The 27,942-nt window shown below is 36.0% G+C and overlaps 3 protein-coding genes across 4 annotated transcripts; all 3 read right to left on the bottom strand.

The window, feature by feature from the left end:
- Positions 1–72: 72 nt before the first annotated feature.
- Positions 73–6,457, bottom strand: abhd11 (abhydrolase domain containing 11). Its single transcript, XM_079584955.1, has 6 exons — positions 6,181–6,457; positions 5,038–5,173; positions 4,773–4,946; positions 3,614–3,784; positions 3,332–3,513; positions 73–2,875 (listed from the first exon to the last, which is right to left on the bottom strand). Exons 1-6 carry the CDS (start codon positions 6,333–6,335, stop codon positions 2,740–2,742), a joined length of 954 nt encoding a protein of 317 aa, XP_079441081.1. The 5' UTR covers positions 6,336–6,457; the 3' UTR covers positions 73–2,739.
- A 12,136-nt stretch (positions 6,458–18,593) lies between these two features.
- LOC306985125 (claudin-3-like) lies at positions 18,594–20,809 on the bottom strand. 2 transcript variants are annotated; one of them, XR_013794746.1, is made up of 3 exons: positions 20,623–20,809; positions 19,613–20,540; positions 18,594–19,535 (listed from the first exon to the last, which is right to left on the bottom strand). XR_013794746.1 is itself a non-coding variant. In XM_079587047.1 (2 exons), exon 2 carries the CDS (start codon positions 20,508–20,510, stop codon positions 19,869–19,871), a length of 642 nt encoding a protein of 213 aa, XP_079443173.1. In that variant the 5' UTR covers positions 20,511–20,540; positions 20,623–20,809; the 3' UTR covers positions 18,594–19,868. The 2 variants fall into 2 exon arrangements, 1 of the variants encoding a protein (XP_079443173.1); XM_079587047.1 differs by having other exon boundaries at positions 18,594–20,540.
- Positions 20,810–23,008: 2,199 nt separating this feature from the next.
- Positions 23,009–24,796, bottom strand: cldn3d (claudin 3d). Its single transcript, XM_079587044.1, has one exon. It carries the CDS (start codon positions 24,480–24,482, stop codon positions 23,826–23,828), a length of 657 nt encoding a protein of 218 aa, XP_079443170.1. The 5' UTR covers positions 24,483–24,796; the 3' UTR covers positions 23,009–23,825.
- Positions 24,797–27,942: the final 3,146 nt, after the last annotated feature.

Here is a 27,942-nt window from a genome sequence, read left to right as displayed (position 1 = left end):
GGAATAAAGCAGTTGATACAGCATTTGTACACGTAAAACTGTCTGTAAGGTAGTACAAATCAATCACATAAGCAGGTTGAAGACTTGTACATTTATTTAGTAGTAACAAATCTGCACACAGACAGATACACTCTGGCATGCAAAGGCAATACACCCATACAAACTGCTCAACACTGACTCCCACACACTCTTTCATGACCTGTCATTACGGACACATAAGATCAATAAAACAAAGAACCGGTATCACTATGTACTAAAAAGTAACAATACATTTAGTTTTCTCCACTTTCAAACAAACAATATAGATTACTGCAAGAAGCATCAAGAATAGGTTTATTATAACTCTAATTTAGTACAAGGATAGATTACGTACAATGAAAATATATCAAGTACTCTAAGTGCCAAGATAACAAACCCAATATATATATTAATTTCATTGTACTTTGTGAATAAGCTAAGCACAAACTATATTGTTAAAAAAACACACATCATAAATGTCTGTGCGTTACGTTCTCAACTGATTCGTCTTTTAGGATTGCATACATGTACATTCTTTAAATCAATGGGCTGTTTCATAAGGAGTTAAGAAATGAAAACACACTGTATTCTCAATGGTAATTTTTCAATGACACCCGTTGATCTAGCTTTATGAAACAGTCCATTGAAATGCTAAAAGTTTAGACATAATCTTGACCAAAAAAAAAAAAAAAAAAAAGTTTTCATAAAGACTGACCAAGTCACTGTTTTTTATCTAGCAGGAGATAAAGCAGCTGGCAAAAGACATTGCACTAGCACTGCTGATAATCACTGGCAGTAAACTTTAGTTGTGAAAAGCTATCATTCTGCAAGATACAGTTCCCTGTAAACACAGAAACACAACAAAGTGTGTCTGAAAAGACATAAGCAACGGCAGTGCTATGATTCTAGTGTTCCACCATAAACATTCAATACAATGATAATGTGACATCAGAGAATACACACTGACATTTAGGACATGTTAATTTGCAGCATATTTCTTGATTTATCAATCATTGAGATAAAGTCATAAATATAATATGTAATATAGTATACATTTATATAACCAGTACTGTATATGGATATACAAAATACTTGTCATTTACAAACATCGACACTTTCACAATGAACAAAAATATCCCCTTATAACAGCAGCTTTTATACTGAAGACTGCCAAAACAGTAACACATGTACATGTATTCTTAAATGTGTGCCACACACAATGTTAACACACCAATGGTCGGGGGAAATCTTCCCATAAACCCCTGCTTTGGTACTTTAATAACCATCCAAGAGTGATAAACCTACTGATAAGTGATAAACCTACCAAGATTAGATGAAAAATGTGCAGAGGTAGGCACATTGTCTGTAATAAATCACACTAACATACCTGCAAATGCTCCAAAAAGATCAACTGTGCAGTCTCTAATGGCCGAACAAGCACCGAAACAGGTGTTTTATCACACACTTGTGTACTTGATCGATTTATTGATTATTCGTTAAATACAGAAGGGGTTTGAAAAAAAAAAAGAGGATCCAGGGCCAAATAAAAAAAGAAAAAGGTGTTCAGGTAAAACCCTTCATTTTTGTAGTTCTGTCAGCATAATTTCTGATGCTCTGAAAGATGTCTTATTAGTTACATTGTAGCATCTTCATTTGTTGTAAAGCCCAACAAAACTGTTTTAATAAAACATCTACAGTTACATTTTAGTTTGGGGAACACATATTCACTATTAACTGTGACTTTTGCCTCAATAAACTCCTAATTTACTGCTTATTAATGGTTAGTAAGGTAGTTGTTAAGTTTGGGCATGGGGTAGGATTAATGGATGTAGAATATGCATTAATATCTACTTTATAAGTACTAATTAACAGCCAATATTCTAGTTATATGCAAACTAATAAGCAACTAGTTAATAGTAACAATTGGTCCCCAAACTAAAGTGTTACCCACCCACCTTATAGCACATGCACAACAGTTTTGAAACAACAGAAACAAACCTATTATGCCATATAGCATTAATGATTTAAAACATTTCACAAACAACTAAAATTTCTGTTTCCAGACAAAAAAAGTTGGCTGCACATCAAAGTGTTGTGGTCTAAATCTGAGACTGTGAGCGATGCTTTCAGCTTGAGAACAGTTAAATAAGTCACACACTGTTGCATAGACATCTTTGTATTTGTTATCAGAGCACAGAGAAAGGGTTTTCCATGTCAACAATATGCTTACCAAAAAAATATATTATTTAAAGTATTTAAAAAAGAAAAATGTAAATCTAGTCCAATTATAATTTAGCTATAAAGCTAAAATATTGTTTTAATTGTTTTAATCAAAATATATATAACAAAGAAATCTAAATCGAGTTTATCATACAAGTTATGAAGGTAAAGTATATTTTTTTAAACCACTGGATCCACTGGTTTCTGTAACAGCTATAAACAAATGTCCTTGATTGAAAGTCATGGCCAGATTTCTATACATCGTTTTAATAATTTAAACGAATTGAAATTAATGTACTATGTTACGCAACAGTGCAAATACCACATTGAAAAATGAATACACTAACTATCAGGAATTATATACCGGTGCTATTGTGCATTATAAGGTAAGAGACTAGATTTAACTCAATAACAGTCATCTTGGTCCACACACCCTTACAATTCATTCACTGTCCCTTAATCATTGGGCGCACCTGTATGCATCCTCACCTGAGACAAGGACTATGATTGTAAGAAAGTGATTATGGAGCTGATGAAATCCAAAGGCTTGTCAGCATGAATCCAGTGACTGGCATCTGGGATGTACTGGATATCAGCACTAGGAAAAAGTCGCTGGATTTCAGGGTAATCATCAGAGCTAAGAGGATCCATGGCAGGAAAACAGACACAGACTTAAATAAACATGTATTTAAGACACTTCAAACATTCAAAAGTCAAAGAGAAAAGTGACGCTCAATATTCAACAGTATTATTGATCTGACTGTGTACAGATGCTGTTATATGAGAACTGAACTGAGCTGGACGATGACATCAGTTTTTACAACGCTGCTTTATAGATTAAATGAACTTATTTAATAATTGATGAGCTTTACAACGGAACTGACTCAACACTGAACTTACTTCAGCTGAACAACAGCCGAAAATTAATAAATTTCCTGTTATCACTGTTAAGCTGCTTTAAAACAATCTGTATTGTAAAAAAGCGCTATATATAAATAATGGTGACTTAACTTGAGTTGACAGAGAGAGATTATATTAAATTTAACCATAATGATGCACATGTGTACAAGTAGGGGTTAAATAAAATTATTACCTTATGTAGGCTGAGCTACTGCCACCCAAGAAAAGAGTTGGACCCTCAAAGGTGGTTTTAAAATCAGGAAAAGCCATGAGGTCCTCTAGGTGGTTTGAGATGGCTTCCAGGTTAATCCTCCAGCCATAGTCTCCATTTTGCTCCTCCAGGTTAGTGAGAAGGAACTGACGAACTGAACGCTCCTGAAAACAACATAAATGTGGGTGATTACATTGAAATGCCACTATAACAATGTTCCAGTTAACTATATACAGTATACGGCATGTGTGTGGACATGGTTACCTCAACTATCTTCCTGAGCTGGTCTTCAGCCAGTCTTCGTGCTGTGGAACGTGGGATATCACTGGCTATCTTCACCTCCTTCATTGCCTGGATGTAGGCAGGGAAATTGGTGCGGGCTGAAGTCTGAGAGGGACTAATATCCACAACAACCAACCCTTCCACTAAATTAGGCTGAATTAGAGAGACAAAATAGAAATATAATAACATATTTTGCTTACTATCTAGATACATTTAATTGTAAACATCTTAATCGCTTATTTACTTTTTTTAATGAGAAAAAAAAGATATAGGCCCTATATATATATATATATATATATATATATATATATATATATACACACACACACAAAAGATTTGGAGGTCGGCGAGATTTTTGAAAATGGTTTCTTAACAAGTCTCTCCTGCTCGCCAAGGTAACAAACTGTAATATTGTGAAATATTTTCTAATTACAATTTACATTTTATTTGTATTTTATGATGCAATTCATTCCTGTGATTGCAAAGCTGGATTTTCAGCAGGCATTTCTGTGCTCAAGAAACATTTCTTATTCAAATCAATGTTGAAACCAGTTCTGCTGCTTAATATTTTTGAAGGAACTGTGATTTGTTTTTTTGTTTTTCAGGATTCATGACATGACATTTATGACATTTTATAAGCCAAACTAACCTTGTCTTGTCATAAAATGGACAAATGATTAGATATTTTAAGAGACTTATAGACCATATGGTTGTTGTTTTTTTACAGCATGTTGGTTGCACCACATGACTTTGATTTAGGAGACAAAAAAGTCAAATATTTATTATATTTTTACAAAACTGTTTTACTGCTTATTTTCTTAGACATAAAAAAACGGCACAATGCTTTCTTGAAAATCTTCACTCTTATAATGAGCCTTTTTATCTTTATTATAATATCAGGACAATTGTATCACACTGACATTTTTAACTTCATGCCCTCTAAAAAAAGATCCATATAATTAATATATGATTTTTAATTTATTCATCATGTAAGTGGTCTATTCAAATGACTAAGTGTGAATTGCATTTTTTATGTATTTTTGAATAAATTAAATAGATCATCATGAGCATCACTGACCCTTTGGCCTACTATTAGATGTTAAGTTATGGTTGCATGCAGATATGATACAGCATGTGTTACCTGAGATAGAGCTGTCGTCATAGCAACCTTTCCCCCCATGCTGTGCCCAATCAGGACACACTTCCCAATGTGCAGCTGTTCAAGCAGATGCGTCAGATCGTGGGTCATTGCTTCGTAGGTCAAGACAGGACTGTGTGGGCTTTTGCCATGGTTACGAGCATCTACTGTCACCACCTAACTAGACAAAGTACAGTCAGGACACTCGCACAGACGCTTCTGAACAGCCCACAGCACCTCTTAACCACCGGAGAAACTGGAAGCATACCTTCCTGCCTGTCCGCTGCACCAGGGACTTGGCTATGGAGTGGAAGTTCGACTTGCTCCCAAATAAGCCATGAAGAAACACCAATGGCGTGCTGTCTACCGTCCCATCAAACACATCGTAGGTCAAGTTTACAGCACTAAGAGAAAGCAAAGTAGACAGTGATGAAGACACTGTAAAAACGGTAGTAATTTGAACAGTAAAAGACTGTAAAAATGCTACAGTAAAACCAAATTAAATGGTTAACATACGGAGAAAAACTGTAATAGACCTACCCTTACATTTCATGTAATTTCACAGTACAGTACTGTTAGATGTACTGTTTTCAGAAGTAAAAAAAGAACAAATCACATTATAATTTAGAGTGAAAAGCCATCAGACATTCCCAGAATTCTGCATGACACTTGACATTTGATGGTTTCTTTTATTTTATTTTAAATAATTTATGTACATTAGGGTATGTTACATCTTAATGTTTAAATATTGCTGTCCGTTATGGTGTTTTTTATGTGTGGATGGCACTGTGCACCATCTATATAAGTATTTACCTCAGCTAATGTAAAAGCTACATGTGATTAACTCTAATTCATCATGTGTCTTTCTCTTTACCACGTTATTATTGTGGATGTTATATATTTTCAAGGTACAAAAGAGATTTTAATAGCAGCGTGTCCTTGCTAATTCAGCAGAAAAGAGCTGTTAGATTTTTATTATTGTACATTAGTTTTCAATAGTAATATTTACAGGTTGTTGTTTAATATGTTTACATATTACTTTATTTTTACAGAATTATTCTGGCAACCACAGCTACCAGTTTTTGGACACATGGCCTTGGCTTGTTTATAGAAACACAACGAAAGAGCTTTATCTAATGTATAACTTCATTAACGTGACCATCACCTGTAAAAGACAAAACAGAACATAACATGTATAACGTTAGCTATTTTGCTCTGGCTTTACTAATGTTTTCTTCATCTATAAAACTACCAACAACTGGCTAATTTGCTAATGCGATACAGAATGCGCAGGTAACGTTAACCCCTTTAAAATAAAGTAAATTGAACTTTATATTGCAACAGCCCTCCCTCACACATGCATTCCTGAGTAATTAACAGTATTTGAACCGGAAGATTTAAAATGAAGCACCTGGCGGCTCGTGCGCTGTCACTGCCAGCGCCTTCCAGTCGCGAGACTCCACTGAAAAAATCCCGAAATCCCGTTACAGATAAACATGACGACGGGCCACAAAGCACTCCCCTTGTCAAATTACGGCACAGGGCACTCATGGCAAAATTTGACATGCTAAAACCTGTGTCCGGACTTCATTCATTCATTCGACCGGGATTGGAGTCTTCAAAGGTCGTGATGATGTTTAGCTAACACTAGGGAAACGGCACTACAGTGTTGCCAGATCTCACTGGATAAACAAAATAAACCCAGAATAAATATTCTATCATTGAAACGTGCACAAAACATACATTAAAATTCGGTTAAAATGTATTTATATGAATCTAAAATGTTTTTAACAAAAGTAATTGAAATGTTTCACATAAACAACTGATATCCAAATCAATAACTACATGCTCTCTTGCGCACATATCTATACAATGAATGTTGTACACACATATCTATACACTCGGGAGGTGAGAAAACACTTGCAAGCCTAAAATCGTGCCTGTGTTTGATGATATTGTATGGTATATCTATGATGTGACATTTATAAGCAACTTTATGAAAAACAACAACAACAACCCGAAAGTACAAAATAAGCGGTCATGGCAACACTGCCGGTCTGCCGCACGAGAACCTAGACGTGATGCGTGATGTCACTACGTCGTACGTCTATAATGCCTGCTGCAACGATATTAATATTTCAGATGCCACACCTTTAGTAATAATATTTAGTGTATTACATATGAACGTTCACGAAAGGCAACCAATTAAAGTAGGAGAAAATAAAACACAGAGAGAAAAATTTATTCTGACAAGTAGGCCCCATATAGGCGTATGGACCCATATTACCAGATAGTGGCGCCACAGACCAAGACAACAGATGCGTTGGGGCAAACAAACTGCTTTCATGCGTTACAAAGAAAAGAACAGATCGTTCAAAAATATTTAAAATATTTATTAGAAGATGAAAATTAAATCAGAAGCATTGAGATTAGCCACCCATGGTACAGTTTTTTCCAATTGCTAACACACAATTTTGCAAAGGCTGGTTATAGGCTGATGTTATCACAATTAACACAATTCACAAAAGCACACACCCAAACAGCATATATCCTGCAAAATAAAGCACTGCAAGTCTGCAACCAAAACTACATATAGAATTATCAAAATCAAACTTTTGCATGAAATGGCACAGACTTATTTTTGTAGAAAATTATTCAGATTTGTTCACATGCACAGAAATATTTGCAGATACAAGCATGCTGTTGAAACATGTTTTTTTTCTTTCTTTCCACCAAACATGTCAGTGCAACATGTGACTTTATGTCAGATTGTTGTGTCTTATGCAAAGAACCGTTCAGTGCATTTAAAAGGTGCCATTTTGAATGGCAAAATGTGTGTAAAGCAGAAAATGTGTTTAGACTTTTGGAGATTTGAAAAGAGGTTTTGCTCTCTGTGTCAGTTTACATAATTGTGCTGTGCATGTAATTTTAGTGTGTTAGCAATGGACTTTATGCGCAGCTGCTCTACTTCCTGAACTTTAGCCAGCTCATTTGTTTCCTGTCTGCCATAATTGGACAAACTGATTAATCCAGGTGTGCCTGACCAACAACAATAATCATACACACCTGGATTAATCAGTTTGTCCAATAATGGCAGACAGGAAACAAAGGAGCTGGCTAAAGTTCAGGAAGTAGTGCAGCTGTGCATAAAGCCCATTGGATAAAAACTGTAATTCAGTGTTTTATTTCAGATGAATAGCACTTAAAGGGATAGTTCACACAAAACATAAAATTCTGTCATTAATTACTCACCCTCATGTCGTTGCAAACCCAATACTTTTGTTCATCTTCGGAACACAAACAAAGATCTTTTTGAAGAAATCTGAAAGCTTTATATCTAAGCAACTGCCACTTTGATGCTTCACAAAGTTCATGAAGAGATTGTAAAACTAATATTTGAGCAGTTTAGTCAAAAAAATGTGAACAGATTTAATTTAGGCTTTTATTCACATGCTAAACTTTTTTCAGTGAACATAAACAGAAGCTGAACTGAACCTGTTTGAGAACAAACCTCATTGGTTCTGGAGGAAGCTCAAACGTGCTGCGTAACACAAGAATGAACCTCATTGGTTCTCGCACGTCAAGCAAACATGCTTGAGCTCCTGTTTAAATCTTAAAATTTAGGCTAAATTAAATCTGTTCATCATTTAAAGCGAAAGTGTCTTTTTAGAAAATTTGGACTAAACCGCTCAATTCTTATTGATAATTCTTACGATCTCTTTATAAACTTTTTGAAGCGTCAAAGTGGTAGTTGCATATCTGTCTATGGAGGGAAAGAAAGATCTGAGATTTCATCAAAAATATATTTCATGTGTTCCGAAGATGAATGAAAGAACGACATTGGGGTGAGTAATTTTCATTCTTGGATGAACTATCCCATTAATGTCGTTTGACAGACAGTTATCAGTAGCCTAATAATTTAAATTGAACTTTACTTCAACATTTCCAGTGATATATAGGCCTATAGCAAGACTGTCAAAACACCTCTGCCTAAGCAAATGAGAACAGAAGTTTTGCATTTTACGTGTGGTATCATCAGCTGACATCAACCCTGTTGAATAATAGATAAATCCTGAGATGGATGAGCTAAAGATTTTCATATCACACACACGCTCTCATCAGTGTTCTCAATTACAGTATTTACTGGCACAAGCTTTTCAATATGATGACCTTAAATAAATATATCTGACAAAAAAGTTGACTTTCCCCCATAAACAAAAGAGGACATGTTTTGATACGTAGAAAGTTGCATTAAAGGGGAAGCTTTCGCACAATGGAATGGCTAATGGACAACATTTTCCACAGCAAAACAATAGGCACTATAGAAATGAAAAGAAGAAGCGTGCAAGCTCATTACATTGTGGGAAGTTTAAAGACCATGTACACTATTTATTCCTCCACTTTCATAAACCAGGCTTAAGCCTAGTCCCATAGACTAAAATGAATGTTTGAGCTGTTTTCACTGAAGCAACTTGCTCTGGCATATCTTAAAATAAGTCTGTGCCACACTGAAAAAAACTACTTGTAAGATTTACTTAATAAAATCCTCGTAACAATTTGCACAAGTATATTTTAAGTAAATTTTACTGCTCTAATATCAAGTACAACTCGCATGTCATTATCAAGTAAAATCTACTTGGTATTGAACGTAACACTCATGAAGAAATTAAGTAAAAATTACCTATTTACATTTAATTTAGAAGCTATATTTATTTAAAGTAATTAAGTAAAGTTTATTTATTGTTTTATAATTAGGAAGCTTGCTTTTATGAAATAAATAAGTAGATTTCATTAAGTTTTTTTGTTGAGATTTTCATTTACTTAGTTTTATTAAATTATAATAATGTAAACATTGGTAATTAATTTTTTTATAAATAATCATGAACATAAATAACTGAACATTTTCTCTATATTTTTCACAAACCACACAACTAAAATACAATTAAACAGTTTATTTTTCAGTCATCCAAAAATGGACATTCACAGTCATCTCTTGACACAGGTGCATTCAGTTAAACTTCAGAATTCTACTGTAACTCTTGTTTTAAACTTAAAAATGTATTTTAAAAAAATTCATGCAAAACATTCAACATTCTCCATCAGCACCATGGACGACCCGTATTTGAATGATGTGCTGAGTGGTGTCACTGCAGCTGTCCTCCTGCATACAGAAGAAAAATTATAATTATTTTGAGAAACAATAATAGAATTTCTGGAATTATTTGAAGTGACTTCATTATCACAACAGAATGAACACATACACATACTAAAAAAGACCATATGGTTTCGATTATGTTAACCCTTTGATGCGTACGATTAAACCGGTGTGATTATAGTGCATTTCAGGCATTTAAATACACCCAAGTATAATTACCACACACATTGTGTAGGTAACTATAAAGTTTTCTCTTTTTTTTCTCCCACTGCACCGGCCTCTTACTTTCTCGTATTTTGGGAGAAGTGGATGTATTTACGCGTTGTAAATCCAACAGATCCTATTCTCTAAATTCCAGTGCATTCTGACATGGCGTACTAACATGGCGATGCCAAGTAACGTGATCATTATAAACGACAAAACACATACACGTTTTTGAGAATAGGATTATCTGATATTATCAGATATCAGAAATTTAAAACAAGTGATACATGTGACAAACTGCAGCCACAATCACTATTTTTACTGTTTAATACTGCTTTAAAGCAATTTATATTGTACAAAAAGCTATGTGTGCGTGCATGTATGAGAAATACATTAAAGGGATAGTTCACTTTGAAATAAAATGTTGGTATGTTTTAGCTTACCTCAAGGGCATCCAAGATGTAGGTGTCTTTTTTTCCGCAGTAGTTTCAATTTTGATATTTTTAGGTCAAACCGTTCTTGTCTGACAGTCATATCATGCAGGTCTATGGTCACTGTCTCAAAGAGCATGCACAGAGTCCAAATTAAACAATTCCCCATCGTCCAAATTAAACAATTCCCCATCGTAAGTACACATTGATGGCCTAAGACACGAAACGAGCGGTTTGTGTGAGAAAACGAATGGTATTTATATAGTTTTTACCTCTTGTAACACAGCCACGACCAAGTGATCTGAGGGCGCGAGCGCATCCTGGTGTGTGACGTGTGCGCAGACTGGTGCATAGGTGTATACACTAGATGTCTTTAATGCGAGATCTAGTGTATATATATCTATGCACCAGTCTGTGTACACGTCACACAGAAGGAAGCGCACACGTCACACAGAAGGAAGCGCCCGCCCTCAGATCACTTGGTCGTGACTTACGATGAGGAATTGTTTAATTTGGACGATGGGGAATTGTTTTAATTTGGACTCTGTGCATGCTCTTTGAGACAATGACCATAGCCCTGCATGATATGACTGATAGACAAGAACGGTTTGACCTAAAAATATAAAAATTGAAACTACTGCGGAAACAAAGACACCTACATCTTGGATGCCCTTGAGGTAAGCTAAAACATACCAAAATTTAATTTCAAAGTGAACTATCCCTTTAAGTACATCTTATTTCCAAAAATGTGAACAAGCACAATTTTGATCAAACACACCTGACTCAGTTTGTCCAGAAATGGCCTCAGTTTGGTCCCCACAACACCTCCCTTGGCCTTCATCAGGGCAATACGTTTTGGTGTGCATTGGTCAAGTCTGAACGTGAATCTCTGCTCCAGGGAAATTGTAGTGATTCTCATGAATTCCTCCTTGATCTAATGTGACAAAATGATTCAAGAGTACAACAGCAGAAATTTGGTTAAATATTCTGATGCAGGGAGCGAGGTATAAACGTTTTGAAGTTCTAAATCTGCATTTATTGCATGGCCAACTCATAACATTGAAAGCCTACTTTTTCCTTGATGACACCAGTGGTGAAAAACATCAATCCGTCCACTGTCTTGGCTCGTCCTAGCGTTAGGTAAGGTCACCCTGTAAATGAATGGACACAATTTGTGATATTAAAACATTAATCAATGATATAAAAGTTACTATCTCACTTTCTACAGTATGAATGAAACATACATTACAAGAGTTTTATTTTTTTCATTAAATAGTTTGGAGCTCCATCCCACAGACGCAAACTATGTTGCACCAGTGCTACTGTGGAAAATTCATTCATCACACAGACCTTTTCTATGGATCTAATGCCTAAGTAGATCATAGAACCATTGCCACCAGGGGCATAGTCATCTTTTTTTTATAAGGCTAAGAAATCAGATGCACTCCTTAACAACAAACTCTCATTTGTATTCTATATTTTTTTCCTTATGAAAATTAGTTGATTGTTTTATGTACTGCAAACATTTGTACATTGAGTCATCGTTGATTTTATACAATGTAAAAATAAATAAAAAACTAAATAAGGCAGAAAATATATTTTAGAGTTTCTATACTGTAATAAAGGCTATGTCAATTAGCACTGCATTACTCATGTCACTTAAAAAAAATGTAAACACGAGATTGCTTGAAAAATACACAAACCAAATTATTATTGTCTTCACGTTTCATCAGACAAAAAATGTCTGCTTTTTATTCCAGGTTTTCAGCGTCTCTGCAAAAGTTAGGGGAACGAATTTACATTTTATAAAAAAGTAACGTTATATTTCATTACCTCCCGCGTAGACCCATGATTGACACCAATGATCTCTACGAACAGCTTAGCGCACGATGCTTTTAGAAACGCAACCCTGCTTATTTGAGACCTCATTTATGCACGATGTAGTGCGATTGATTTTTTTTAGCTTTAAGTTATGTGTAGACCTTTCCTGAGTAATATTCAGTAAGAAAAAAATTCGAACTTTTCCATAGTCAACAGTAACTTACGTTAACCCACGCGTGTTAACGTTACACTAATATGAGGTCATGTTATAAGATGAGCATTAATGTTTATTGAGTCAAGTAAACAAGAATCATCAATCAAAATCCACACAGACCCATGTTTTATTAAATGTAAAACAGAAAGACTTACCTTAAACACGACAAAAGAAGCCTCGCAGCAGCAGCTCGCCATTCCGATTAACGTTAGACTCTGATCCAAAGTGGGCCGTTAGACTGTCTTGTCCAAACACGCATGCGCGGATTCAAACGCTCTATTCTTTTCGATTAAAATTTACTTACAATTACTATGTTTATGTAAAGTGACTACAAAACGTTTAAATATTACAAGCAAATATATAATAAGATTTACTCTTTCCAACCAGTTAATTTATTACATGAATTAAATGTGTAGATATTTAAAATTTTACTTAGAAAATTCTAGTTCTCATTGAATCTTAATTTTATAAAGTAAAAATTATGATGGTTAATTTAATATATATTACTATACCAAAAAGTTCGTTTTTACAGTGCATTGTTTTGTCTCAAGATGCACACCAGTAATGTTTTATTTCTAAGGCACGATAATAAAAGCTACGTCAATGTCCTAATTGAACTAAGTTCTAATTCTGGCTTAATCTAAGCTCTGTCTGTAAAACCCAAACCCATGAAAGTACCGTGTGCAGTCATGAAAATGTATTTAATACATGGATTACACAACTCTTCTAAACAAAATACATTTGCCTATAACTTAAACCAATAGATAAACATGTTTTCACAATTCCTAGAAATACTACAGTTACACCTTTTTGTCATTGAGGGTTATATAGAGTGAACATTCCTCTCTTATTTCAGAGAACTTAAGAGGGCCAACTGCTTTTTGTTTATCTAAAGAGAGCGTGACGGAGTGAGATCTTCACCCTCCTCCATGTCTGCTGCTATAGGCAACACAGCAGTGGGGATAAAGCAGCAAACCAACAGTACCCATGGTGAGGACGAGGACACATGCTGGAGGGAAACTCACAAGATGAAATTACTGAATAGTCTAATATTTAATATGTGGTTTAAGTGTTGTCTCTGAAAATATTCACCTAACAGGCTAAACTAGTTTGTCTTGAACTTATACGCCCTATAGAAAATTATTTTCTTTAACTGATAATAATCATTTAATGAAACCTGTTTTGGACCATAAGTTTCATTCATTGTGTAGGCTATATGGTGGCAATACAATGACTTTAAAGGCCTGAGTAAGATGTCCAGTTCTTTATTTTGTCATCACAAATAGCTAAAGCATGTGATAGCATGAATACATTTTAATACAAGAAAACTTAATTTTAAGTCATTTGTGAGGTTGTTAATGAAATTACAAGGAATAGAGGTGTGATATAAGACAGCAATCAATTCTGTTGCTATAGGCTGCTATTCAGGCAATTACATTTTTTAAGCAATTGTTTTCGAAAACAGAATGCATAAAGGAAAGCAGTTCCAGAAACCTAATGAGTTTATATGCGCCGAAAGATAAGACGTTGACGGAAATCTAACATGGAATGTTGTGCACACTGCACACAGTAGCCTAGCCTATATTGAGCCGTTTATGATCACATAATATTGGGTGCCGTGTCCTTGATACTAAAAACGGATGTAATTTTTTTTTATTTTAGACCAGCTGGTTGAGAATGAGTTTTAAAGAGTAGGCTATACATAAGTGCAATGAATTAAAATACACTAAGGTCCCCAGATAATACTAATCCAGTGCGAATAGAGGCTAAAACACAAATATTTAATTTGCCCCAACAAACATCAAATGTTGCTGCTATCTCTTTGTAATGTGGTGTAAGAGAGAATGGCCTTCACTTTCGGAGTAGTCTAAAATGCTCGCGAAACTCAAGGTGTGACATTTAAGCAGACTTCCGCCACGCAGTCTCAGTAAACATAAGCAAATCTCCTCACCCGCTTTGGTATCGGTCACGTGGTGTCTCACAGGTTTCATTTTCAGCGCTGGAGGTGAACTAGAACAGCCAACAACAATGTGCTGTGCAATATAATTCCATATTCTCCCATTAGATATCCCCATGAAAGAAAACGTTTCGTTTAAGTCCAAGATGACTTTACTAAACTATTAATTAAAATAGTCTACTTTAAAAAAAAAGTATTGATCCCGTCATAAGTCAATTGGGATAGGCTGGTGTTTACATAACGCATATTGTCATATCACTACCGGTGAAACATTTACCAGTAATAGCCCTAATACTGTAATACTGGTTATTTATATAAATATTATTATTTAACCCACAACACCTAGGCTAAATGACCAACAACGATCAGGACCAGATACAGACCAAAAAAGTAATGTTATGTAATTGCATTATACTGGGCACGATAATGTTGTCTGTTCATATTAAATTTACTACAACATTTTTGTTGGAACTCAATAAAGAACAGACAGTAACTGTACATAATGAGTTAAATATTTAAATTGCATTTTATACAGTGCCTAGCCCGTCAAAACTTTTTGAAAAAAGTCTCTTCTGGTAGGCTGCATTTATTCACCAAAAATACAGTAGAAACAGTAATATTGAAAAATCTTATTAAAAATGAAAATAACTGTTTTATATTGTAATATATTTAAAGTGTAATTTATTCTTGTAATGGCAAAGCTGAATTTTCAGCATAATTACAGTCTTCAGTGTCACATGATCCTTCAGAAATCATTCCAGCCTATGATTCAATTTCAAGAAACATTTATTATCATCATTATTATGAATATTAATATTATCAATGTTAAAAACAGTTTTTGCTTAACATTTTTGTGGAAACAAGGACACTATTCAAACATTTGTGGTAAAATTGAAAAAAGATCAATTAAATTGATCAAAAGTGACATTGAAGACATTTACCATGTTACATTTTTTATTTAATAAACCCTTTAATAAATGTTATAAATGCAAATAAATGCTGTTTAGTGAACTATATTTATTAATCAAAGAATCCTGAAAAAGTATCACCATTTACACAAAAATGTTAAGCAGCACAACTGTTTTCAACATTGATAATAAGAATATTACCTGAGCACCTTAAGTTACCTTAAGTTATTGGAACTGTGACATTAATTTTCCTCTGCCTGTGAACTGTTAATGTATCAAGGACTGTTCCACAGGTGCATGTGCAAAAATTGTCTGTGGTTCATTGAATGAGCAATTATATATATTCGTTTAGCAGATTGTTTAACCTATATTGATTGAAGACAGAGAAGAAAAGCCGTATCTTTTCCATAAAGTATTGATGATAGTGATGGCAGTGCATCAGAAAATGTGGGCGTAGTAGTAAGAAAGGAAAAAGTTGAAGATCAAGGAGGATATAAGCAGTGAGTGAAGTGAAGGCAATATCCAAGTTTGGAAGACGTGATCCATATACAACCAAAGATCAGATGCCATTGCCTATTGGCCGCATTACACTGACAAGCAGGGATGCTCCAGAAGATGATAAACAGGTCAAAATCAAGTTACTTGAAAGTCTTGTTGAATTTCACTTCTGCTATAATCATTGATTTGGAATTCCAAGAAAGAAAGAATGTTTAAAATGTTTTTTGAAACACTAACACATGGTTTCACTACTTTGCAGGCAGCGAAGTTGCATCTACATTTGTGTCAAGTTTTTGACATTTTCACATGCGAGTTCAAAATGAAACATAGTAGCATATTATGATGAAATGGAATGTTAAAGCTTTTTAATGTTTTTTGAAAAACTAGAATTTTTTTTGATGAGGAAGGTGAAGAAAATGTCAGAACTGAAATTTGCCCTCTGATTATCAGTTGGTTACTTTTTCTTTAGATCCTTTTATGTCAAGAGTTGCATATCATTCCTATAAGAGTCCGTTGACTGAAAAGAATGAAAGAATATTGCTACACAGCCATTTCCTTGTGACCTTCTCCCAAGAGGGGAGGAAATCTTCAGTTCACATTCCTCAGATAATCAACACTGCAGGCTAGGATAACCAGATAATGAGCGATGCTCGTTCCTGTATCTCAGGACAACTGAGGTTACATTAATATCTGGAGCGTTGGATACTAATGTAACCTCGGTTTCGTGATATACAGGAACAATCGCTGACGCGTATGTGGAAACTCCGTTTTCTCTGAATACTGAAGCCTGATTGGTTCACGTCTGTGCATTTGCGCAGACAAATGGCATTTCAGTGCACCAACTGCCTTTTTATTTAGTCAGATTTTCCTGACTGAACAGTAGTAGTGTCGACTCGAGCATATGCGAAGTAGTACGGTAGGATACGCAATGCTTGTTCCTGTATCTCAGGAAAGCGAGGTTACATTAGTAACCAGATCGTTCCCTTTCAATACGGTTCGCTTCATATTGCGTCACTTCACATTGCACAATGGACAGGGCCCAGGAAGGGACAGTGTTGGGACAAGGCAACCTGGCCTCATGGCCCCTCTGAGAAATCTGACAATCAGGTCATGTTTCCCAATCGATTGGCAACCTATATGGGCATACGCCGCAATAGCTGGCATTTATACTTTGAGCGTGGACGGAGTGTGTCCGCCGTCCAACAGCTCCTGAAGAAAAGAAAGAATGGAAGCGATCTCACAAGATATGGGGTCTATAAGCCGGGAAAAAAACACTTCTGCATATAAAGCGCCTGGTAGAAGGTGACCTAGTCTCAGAGATTGAGGATGGAAGGCTTGAAGGCTCCCGTCAAGAGGCCATAGTTGAAGGCTCCACAACTCGGGTTGGGGATGCCAGATTGACCCTTTTGCTTAGGAAAGGAGGTCTCTTCTCAGAGGGATTGGCCAAGGTGCTGCAGACAGCAACTGGGCCATTTTTGGGAACCACGGCTGGTTCTGCCAGAGTGGGGTCATACGTCATACATCGTCAAGGGCTACTCTTTTAGCATAGGTCGACTTGCGTACGGCCATCTGCCGGAAGATAGTTATTTTAGTCCTTAAAGTTTTAAATATGAATATTTTGCTTACACTAACACATTGCTTCGCTTCAGAAGGTCTTTATTAACCCTCCAGAGCCGTGTGGAGCACTTTTACCACGGATGGATAGGGTTTGATGAACTTCCCAAAAAAAACCAAAAAAACATTGACTCCCATTATAAGGCTTGGAAGAGCCAGGACATTTTTTTATATCAATTCGATTGTATTCGTCTGGAAAAATAATTTCATACAAGGATGGCTTCAGTGTGAGTAAATCATGGGCTAGTTTACATTTTTGGGTGAACTATCCCTTTAACTAATACAATAGCAGAGCATACACCACATACATCTTTGTTCTGGTTAATCTCTTTGTTTGTCTTGTTTTCTTTGTCCTGAAATTGATCGTTAAAATTATCTCTCTAAATAATTTGTTCAGTAAAAAACAATTTTACCTAAACTTTAAACTCTTCCACATTCTCTACACCAAAAAACAACATTTATTTCATAGGCTTTTTATTTCATTTGTTCAACAACGTGCAGAAAAAATGCACAATACTGTTTGTGCTGCTGCACTTAAATACAAATAATTATAATAAATGCGTAATTACATGAATGTTCTGTATATTCACACTAGATGAGAATTAAATTCAGGATTGAATTGCAAGGAAACTTTACAGCAAACACACCAGGTGAGTCATTTTCCTACGTGGAGTTCCCCTCCCCCTCTCTAACAGGTGGAGGCGGCGGCGTATCCCTGAGAAGCATTGTCTCTATGGGAACAGCATTACAGAATGTTGGCTTGTGTTAATATCCCTTAGGGTTATGTGTTTTTCAACTTACCATGGTTTCATGGCCTGTTGCCTTCGCAATATAATTCACAACCAAGAGTCTTTGTTTCAATCTGTTCAATCTAAGTCTCCCTTTTACCAAGAATAATGCAACTTGTGCTTAATGCAGCGTGTTGAACTTAATTGTTTATCCAAAGCTCCAAATCTAAAAGCTTCCTTGATGTTTTGTTTTCTGCTCAATATGTATCAGCTAGATGGATCTAATCAACACTTAGAGCATTAATTCTGTTTTTTATTGCAGATTCCAAATTACAATGGAATTAAATACAGACATATATACTGTACATATAGTAAACTAAACATTTTGTGCCTTATAAATGCACATTTCACTCCTCATTCTACATCCCCTGGCCATGTATTCAGACTGGTTTTGGTCGGATCTGTCTGCCACCACCAATGGCAAACAGTACAGCTTGCATAAGGTTTGTATGCTGAGTGGTCACTCTCAGAACGTGTTTTCACATTACTGCCCCAATTGTAGAACAAAGGGCCAAACAGGTCCAACCACTCCAACAGTCTTTTGTATGCTGTAACTGACCATTTGTTGTATTTACCAGCTGTTTTACTATTTCATATTTCCACAATCAATGTTGATAGTATAAAAGCAATACAACCAACAAATATTAGTCACAGTAATAAAATGGTTATGAAAATCTAGAAAATGCATTCAATCTTTAATCTTTGTAGAAAATATAATAAAACAATTGTACACAATAAAACAATTGTACAAAACATCGGGAACTATTCAGAAAAAAACTTGATGTCCTCAAGAATAGACACAACTGAAACCTAAAAGAAATGTATATATATTCCGTTTCTGTGTCCAGTGGAATTTTCCTAAGCAAATACATGTAAAGAGGTAAAGTCTTCCTCTTCCTGTCTACATAGATTAGCGATATACAAGCCCTCAGATGAAGGAAGTGACCACTTTAATAAAAGATTTGCACATCTCTACTTATTAAAGTTTGCTTACACAGAGTAAATAATACATTTTGACACCAGCTATGCATTTAGGAATGACATGAAATAAAAGAGGACAACAGTTGAACAAAAAAACGGGCACATTTAAACAACAGCAAATCAAATAATATCAAACAAGAAATGTATAAACACAAAAATCCGTAACAAGTAAACCTACAAAACCAGCCCTTAACACTCACACACACACACACACACACACACACACACACACACACACACACACACACACACACACACACACACACACACACACACACACACACACACACACACACACACACACACACACACACACACACACACACACACACACACACACACACACACACACACACACACACACACACACACACACACACACACACACACACTCACATGAAAAGCAAATATTAACAGCATCGTATGACCCTTCATTGCGGAGTCCTTTCAGAAGTATCTTCACCCTTTGTGTGAGATCTTCAAATCTTTCTTCTTTGTTTTTTTTCTTTTCTACACGAAACCAATGTTTTAAACATAGTCCTTCCTGTCATATCCATTAGTAGAGCGTGGAGCGGAGTAGCCCATTCTCGGTGCCTTGTAGTTCTTCTCTCGTGGAGGACAGGTGCAGCACAGCAATGCTCCTCCAATCATTAGCATAATAGCAGCAGCAAACCCTATGTAGATCGATGCCCCGATCTCTCTTTGCTGAGCGGGGTTCAGCATCGGATTGTAGAAATCACGAATGATTTGATTTGCAACCCAGGCCGCTGGAATGAGCTCCAGGATGCCGGCAAGAATGAACAGGATGCCGGAGACGATCATGACTTTAGCCTTGGCTGCTTCATCCTCGATACAATTGGTGCATTTGGCGCCCATGATGGAGATCATCACACCCAGAATGGCCAAGATGATGGCGATGATCGACATGGCTCTGGAGGCCTGCATGTCCTGCGACAGTGCTAGCATGGAGTCGTAGATCTTGCACTGCATCTGTCCGGTGCTCTGTACAACACAATTCATCCACAAACCTTCCCAGATGATTTGTGCCGTGACGATGTTTGCACCAACGAAGGCAGAGACACGCCACATAGGGAGAGCGCAAGCAACGATGCCAATGATCCAGCCGATAATGGCCAGGGCAATGCCCCCGATCTCCATTCCCATCGACATGATGCCTGTTGGGTGTGCTTCTTTTTTTACCTAGAAAAAGGAGATATTGGTTAGTCATGAATTTCATACACAAATAAATCAGCAGTTTTAAAAAGGGTGGAAGATCATTTACCAAGTGCTGAGATGTCAAGATGTAAGCGTCCCAATCCTTCCTGTCTTTGTGTTACCTGCGAAGGTGCTTTGAAGCCAAGCAGCCTTTATATTCCCAAAGAGACAGGTGCTACTGGAGGAGGATCTTAGCTTGATGACATAGGTGGATGTAATACAGGTTTGTACACGTCACCTGCCTGCTATTGCCACTGCGGGGAGATGAACAATGCGTTGGTTTTTTCTTTCGTTAGAAATCCAATTCCTACACTGTGTGAAGTAGAGAAACAGGCTCAGTCAGGAAGAACCTGGAAGCACAGGTCAATAATCAATGGCGTGGAAAAGAGGGATAATATTTCACACTGTAACCATTAGTGATGTCGCATTGGATCTCAAACTTTCTTAGGATTCACGATAGCATTGATTAATGGATTTTATTGACTGACTTTAAATTGGTCATTGGCATTTTAACAGAGAATAGTACATTGTAACTTTTTATTGTTGATTCTTTTTCCTCTTCTTCTTCAGCACCATAAAACAGGGGGAACGAGCTTTGGTGAAGCTGATAATTAAGAGACTATTAGTGTCTGAATGATAAGATGTCTTTAAAGCTATTAGCATGCTGTGGAAACAATTCTCAAAAGTTATAAGGAAATGATCACTGTGATTAGCGGCAGTTGCATTAAAAAGCCAGCACGTTTGTCAGAAACATCGAAAATATGTCTTCCAACAATTACTTTTAGTGGATGTAAAATGTCAAAATGCGGAAACAAAATTATAAACTATAAAAAGTTTAGGCCTCCTTTTCCCCCTTAGCCAAATAATGTCAACTAAGCGGTAACGGCAATAACACTGCTAAGTCTATGTATTTAATCATTTATTTATTGCAAATTATATGCTAAGTCATTCTGTAATTCTTAGAATTGGCTTTTCAATGATTTTTATAATAAAAAGATTATTTTAGTTAACACAATATTTTTGGTTACCTCATTCAAATGGTTTTTCGGACAAGAAAAAATGTAGGGCGGGACTTGATTTTGCCCATCGGGAATTAATTGGATCGTTGGACTATTGTGAGAGACAAGTGTTGGGGGTAATGCATTACAAGTAACATGAGTTACGTAATCAGATTACTTTTTTCAAATAACTAAGTAACGCAATACCTTTACATTTACAATAAAATATCTGATTTACTTTTTCAAACAAATCACGCTTGTTTTCCTATGTATAGACTGACACCTTATCTCTTGAGAGAAATTGGGAGTAAGTGCAGAGGCGTTGTGCATAGTGTAAACATTGTACTTTTAGACAAATTGTGAGCAATTTACTTAGCTCACTTGCACAAAAACAGATTTAGTATTACTCAAAATAAAAATAGTGAAATGCAAATTTAAATATTACGCAAACCTGCAATAATTAAATGTTAAATTACACAAATGTACTTTATGTATTTAATCTCACTTTATTAACCAATGTCTTTGCTACTGACCTTCGATGATCCAATTCAGCCATACTAAGCAAAAATTACTTTATATAAACATCACGTGTGTGTTAAACATTTTTTTAAACTTTTTAAAAAAACAATTGGTTTTAAACTTTCTTCTTCTGCATCCGATTCTTCTGCAATCAGAATGTCAGCACAGCAGAAAGGTTTGTTTGAGCTGCGCCGTCTACTGTACAGTACATTTCAGCTTTAGGCTTATTCATTTCACTTTTAATGTGAAAGGGTGTTTACATTTAAAAAATAAAATAAAAATAATAATAAATTGTATTAAAAAACAAAGCAAGCCCAGCCCAGGTGATAAAAAGTAACGTAAAAGTAATAACACATTACTTTCCATTAAAAGTAACTAAGTAATGTAATTACTTACTTTTTAGGGAGTAACGCAATACTGTGACGCAGAAACTTTTTTAAGTAACTCTCCCCAACACTGGTGAGTGACAGGTTGTCCATCCCTTGTGCCAGTATAAATAATAAATACTGCAATTTTTCTATATAAAATAATAAGAATTGTCCATTTTGATTTCATGGTGACTAAAATTCTTATTTGTGTATTTATGAGGTCAATGACTGGACAAATACAGCTAGTGACTGGGGCGTGACAGTTTTTAAAAAATGCGTTTCTGTGACGTACAAGTACAAAATGTAAGAAAATGTAGCGAGGTAAGCACTCTCTGTAGTTTGTGAAGGGTTACTGAAACATTATAGCACCCCACTGTTTTACACTGTTACTATTATAACCATCCTTCAACATTTCAATTAAAGTGTTGCTTAACTAGGGGTTAAAGTGGCCTTTACCCGCAGTTTAAAAAGGCCCTTACCGCAGGGTTAAGCGCTCAGTGTGGAAAACTCTTAATAACTATTATCAAACTCAACAAATGATCAAATATCTGAAATGAAGACATACAGGTTTAATATATTTGTGTTTTTTAATAATAATCAGGAATTCAATTATAATTCAGTTATACTTATTCAAATATATATTCTAATTATTCAGTGATTATACACAACCACAAACACGCAAATGTGCACAATATATTTAATCTGACGAAACTTTGGGAGGTGCCTGCACATAGTCTCATTGTTTCTCTGTTGTGTTGTCCAGTGGAACTTGAACTTAGGGCTTAAATCCAGTCTCTCAAATCCACGTATACTGTATTTTGTAACACGTACACACACACAAAAAAGATGTGGCTGTTGTTCATTGCTGAAGAGTTTCAATGAATAAGAATGAGAACGCCACTGAAATAAACATTAAACACAACTAAACATTTACAGAGTTGATTACAATTTAAGCAAAGTATAAACATATTGGTACAACACAAGATTTTCCATTTAGTTTCGAGTCATTAGTAGATAATCCATTTTCATTCTTTTAAGTGAAAGTATAAAAAATATTAATTCACAAACAACTTTGTTAAAAGTGTAAATAAAGCAAAAATAGTAAATAAAAACACACACGACTACAAAAATAAAACCAGTGACTTTTTCCATTTAAGAAACAACTGACAATTTGATTTAAAACATACCAGATGATTTATGCAACTTGCTAAAATAGGCTAACAAATAAACTAAAATATGCTAACAAAATGTGGAGTGACAATGGACAATGAACAAAACAAAAGCATGTAGAAATGTTACACAAAAAGTAAACAATATTTTGAGTTACCTCCAACCCATATGGTCACAATTATCTTTCTATGAAAGACAGAAGAACTCAAAAGTCCTCAGACATAATCTCTCTTGTTGTAGGTGCTTGGAGCCACTGAGTGGTGGGCTGAGTAGGCTATACGACTCTGTGGCGGGTACCTTGTCTCATCTTTAGGTGGGCAACTGCAGCACAGAATGGAGCCTCCGACCAGCAACAGAGCCGCCGCGGCCCAGCCAAGGTACAGCGAAGCCCCTATTTCCATCTTCTGAGCTTCTGGAACAACTGGGCTGTAGAACTCCAAAATAACGGTGTTTGCTGACCAGGACACGGGAATAAGCTGCATGACCCCAGCGGTTATGAAGGCGGCACCAGAGGTGATCATCACACGAGCTTTGGTCCCTTCATCCTCAATGCAGTTGGTGCACTTGGCCCCCACTATAGCTACGAAGAGCGCTAGGACACCCACGATGATGGCCACCACCACCAGAGCGCGAGCCGCCTGTAGGTCGGCAGGAAGAGCCAACATAGAGTCGTAGACTTTACACTGCATCTGTCCGGTACTCTGAACCACACAGCTCATCCAGATTCCCTCCCAGTACACCTGTGCTGTGACGATATTGGTGCCGATGAATGCCGTGACCCTCCACATGGGCAAAGCACAGCACACAACGCTGAGAAGCCAGCCAAGAACCGAGAGCGTGACGCCTATCAACTCCAAACCAAAAGCTGCCATGTCTTCGCACTTTCTGCTTTCAAATTCGCTTGGATCTCTCTTGTGCTCTCTCTGTTCACTGAGGCTTTCACTTCGTCTGTACAAGTCCTTGAGACAATTACATCAGGAATCTCCAAAATCACCAAAGGACCATTCAAGCATGGAGGGTGGGTGTTGACACACTGAATCTCCTCTTCAAGGACGGCTGGAATGTTCTGTCCTGGTAGAAATTTCCCTTGTTCTGAGAAAAAGGGCTGAGTTACCTGGGTTCTGACATCAGATGATAAGGCGCGATCTTAGTATTGGTTAGCGTCCTCATAAAAAGGGGAGCTGCTCTCTGTGTAGCACTTAGACAATGTAGCCTCCGGTAAAAGTTTGTTTAAACCAAAGGTTGGGACTATTTACCAATGTTAATAGATAACCCAATGTAGATGTGTAATGGACAATCATTGACAACACCAATGTAAACACCTTAGTTTAGGCCATTGTGCATGCAAACTGAAGTCTTTCACTCAAAATTAGCCCCCCCTCCCTGTTTTCTTTAAAAATGAACTATAACAGAATAAAATACGATGGTGCTATTAAAAAAAAGCTCCAGAAAAGCCCATATTATATGACTCATGTGATACACTTCTAGTCTTTTAAAGCCATACTATAAATAAAAGTGAGGATAATTTATATATATATGTATATCACAGTTTACACATCTCACAATTGTTGTCCTAAAATAGCCAAAATGCCATCATTACATTTATGTTTTTTTAATATGTAAAGGCGTAAGAGCTAAGCGATATGGAAAATGCCTGGAAATTTTAAAAAAGCATCTGTTCAATCTAATCAAATAAATATTTCTGTTATTGTTTATAAACTTCCTCAATGAAATAAAATAGTGATGAATGCTGTCTCACTTCTTAAGTATAAGCAGTATACTAACTGAATTCAAAGTCCTGGTATCAATCTAGGTCACCTTCGATTGCAGGCCATAAAGTCTAGCTATAAAACATGTAAATATTTAGAGTATTTCAGTTCTCCATTTCCTGGTTGAAAGTAAAGTATTACATTTAGTGACACAACCAAAAAACAAGTAGCCTACGTAAGTGAAATTATAAGGAACTGATACATTCATATGTGCGTATTTAAGAAGGTTAGACAATGCTGTTTTTAGGAAAAATTTAAGCGCAAGTTTCCATTTAAAAAATGCTAAACTGCTGAGAGAGACCAGTAAAGTGATATTGTGGTAACCCATTATATTATGTCAGTAAGCCTACAGTTCAAGCTTTGTTTACTTAGGACAAAAAGACACGATTCTTCAGATGTGTACACACTTACGAAAGCAGGAGTGTGTGGCAATGTTGAATATGAGAATTTACTCTTGTGGGTTAATGTTACTTGCTGATTACAAAAGTAACAGTACAGAATTGTTAAACCAAAGCACTAAAACTTTGCATGATTACATTACATTGATACTATCATAAACACAGACCCAGAAAATCGTAGTTTATGGCTTTCACAAAATTATCATGGGAATGGAGATGAATTAAGTTAAATTTTTTCCTAAATGTCATTACATGAATTATCATTGTGTGCCATTTTTTCATATCAAATTAATAATCAGAACTTTATTTACTCTACAGTGCATATTATTTTATGTTGTATCAGTTTATACTTGTCATCTTTTGGCCTCTGATACAGGATTTGTGTATTTACTAAACAACAGCATCTGAATCTGGACACACCCAGAGAGCCTGAAGCTAAAGAAAGATATTGAAAAGTGTTGTAGCACAAAATCCCATATAACATTTTATGTGAAGTAAAAAATAAAAGAGAAGAAGAAATGGTTGCCAAGTTTTTACAAGACAGCCCGAAACCGGTCTGTGTTTGATAGGCGAGTATGACATCATCAGCAGTGTGTTGGACTATTTCCCTCTCAGAGAAGACTGATTATATTTAAATGAGTTTCTGTGAGGCACGGCAGTGGTCATGACTAATTAGTTTCAGTGGGAAGATGTTGTTCTCTTAAAGGTACAGAGGGGGAGTGGCAAGTGCTTCCTGTGGCACTCCATTGGCCACTACTTTTGACATTTTTGTAGCCTAATTATTTCCTGAGTTGAATTAATGTTTTTTCCTTTTTTATTATTATTGGTGGTTGAATTGCCTCTCTACATCCACGAACCAGCAAGTACAAAACATTTTTACAACATTTCACAATGTTGCTTTTTAATTGCAGTAACATTTTAAAAACATTCTAGAAAAACCACACCTATTATTAAAATATAAACCAAAATAAAAACGGTACAGAGACAAACGGAAAAACTTTCTGAACATGAGTAGCCTCAGGCATCACTTTATTTATTTTAGTATATTCTATTGTTTAAGTTTTCTGAACATAAAGAGACTTTGAACTGCCACACGAGACTCATTTTCTCCGCTAAAACTAACTGGTGTAAAAGCCACACTGAAGTCACGTGTAGCCTATCTACTTCCCACGACAAATTATATCATTAACTTAGTTTTGAAATTAGTTTTCCAGTTCCTGGTTGTTAAACAAGTTGGTAAAAACCTGACCCTCATTGCGAGTTTCGATGTAGGCTACTGTATGTAATAGAAAATGACTAATAAATCAATAAACCGCGGAAAAGGTGTCCGTGACAGGCTGCGTCACTTCACTAGTGTTGCTGCTCGTCTGAAACTTATTTCCAATACAATATGTAGCCACTAGTGGGCATACATTTACCATACAAAACATCTGCCAAACACATGTAACACAATAGGCATTCGTTATGAAAATTAAATATTTATTAAGTAAAACTATTATAGTAGCCTATAGCCTATAGTATACTTTCTGAATTGCAAACTTTCTCAGTAGGCTAGCCTATACCAAGTGTTTTTAATTGTAATGTAGGCCTACATAATACTATGTTGCTTATATTTATGTTGCTCACATCAGTTGAAATGGTTGAGCATGGTGAGTCTAACCAATCCCATGTGAAACAGCCCCTTATCAACGACGATGGTACCTCTGTTTGACTCAAATTGTTATTTTTTACATTTTACATTAGGCTACATGTTTTGTTTTTCTGAATGTGATATTTGAACCAGGGGAAGATTTAAACACTCAAGGCAAACACACACACACACACACCCTTTGCCTGTACTGGGACATCCCATTAACGTTAGGCTACTGTCAATCTTTGTTTTTGTTCCTTTCAAATATTTTATATTTGTAGTTCACAGTGTAACGCCATCTGTGATACTTGCTATATTAGAGCCACGCTTATTCTTTAAGTGTAACGTTAGCTATAGCCAATATCAATTTGATCTTTTATTATTCCTCTGTTATTGTCAGTTAAACAGACGTGTTGCTGCAACGATCTGAGCTGTTCAGTCTTGCCCAGGCCAATTGTCAACATTCACCTGTTCTCAGCAGAAACCAGTTTGACCAGTTCCAGTGGGTACAGGTGCATTTGGGCGGCTCCACCCC

This window comes from Phoxinus phoxinus (genome assembly GCF_949152265.1).
Source record: "Phoxinus phoxinus genome assembly, chromosome: 17".
Lineage (NCBI taxonomy): Eukaryota > Metazoa > Chordata > Actinopteri > Cypriniformes > Leuciscidae > Phoxinus > Phoxinus phoxinus.
Note: the sequence above shows the minus strand (reverse complement) of the source record. Positions and strands in the feature narration are given on the sequence as shown.

Excerpts from the sequence above, each read along its gene's own strand:
- abhd11 (XM_079584955.1), bottom strand. The coding sequence starts at position 6,335 with ATGTCAAATTTTGCCATGAGTGCCCTGTGCCGTAATTTGACAAGGGGA. Across the intron at positions 5,174-6,180 it reads GACAGCGCACGAGCCGCCAG|TGCTGTAAACTTGACCTACG; the intron begins GTGCTTCATTTT and ends GCTTTCTCTTAG. Across the intron at positions 3,785-4,772 it reads TGACGACAGCTCTATCTCAG|CCTAATTTAGTGGAAGGGTT; the intron begins GTAACACATGCT and ends TCTCTAATTCAG.
- LOC306985125 (XM_079587047.1), bottom strand. The coding sequence starts at position 20,510 with ATGTCGATGGGAATGGAGATCGGGGGCATTGCCCTGGCCATTATCGGC.
- cldn3d (XM_079587044.1), bottom strand. The coding sequence starts at position 24,482 with ATGGCAGCTTTTGGTTTGGAGTTGATAGGCGTCACGCTCTCGGTTCTT.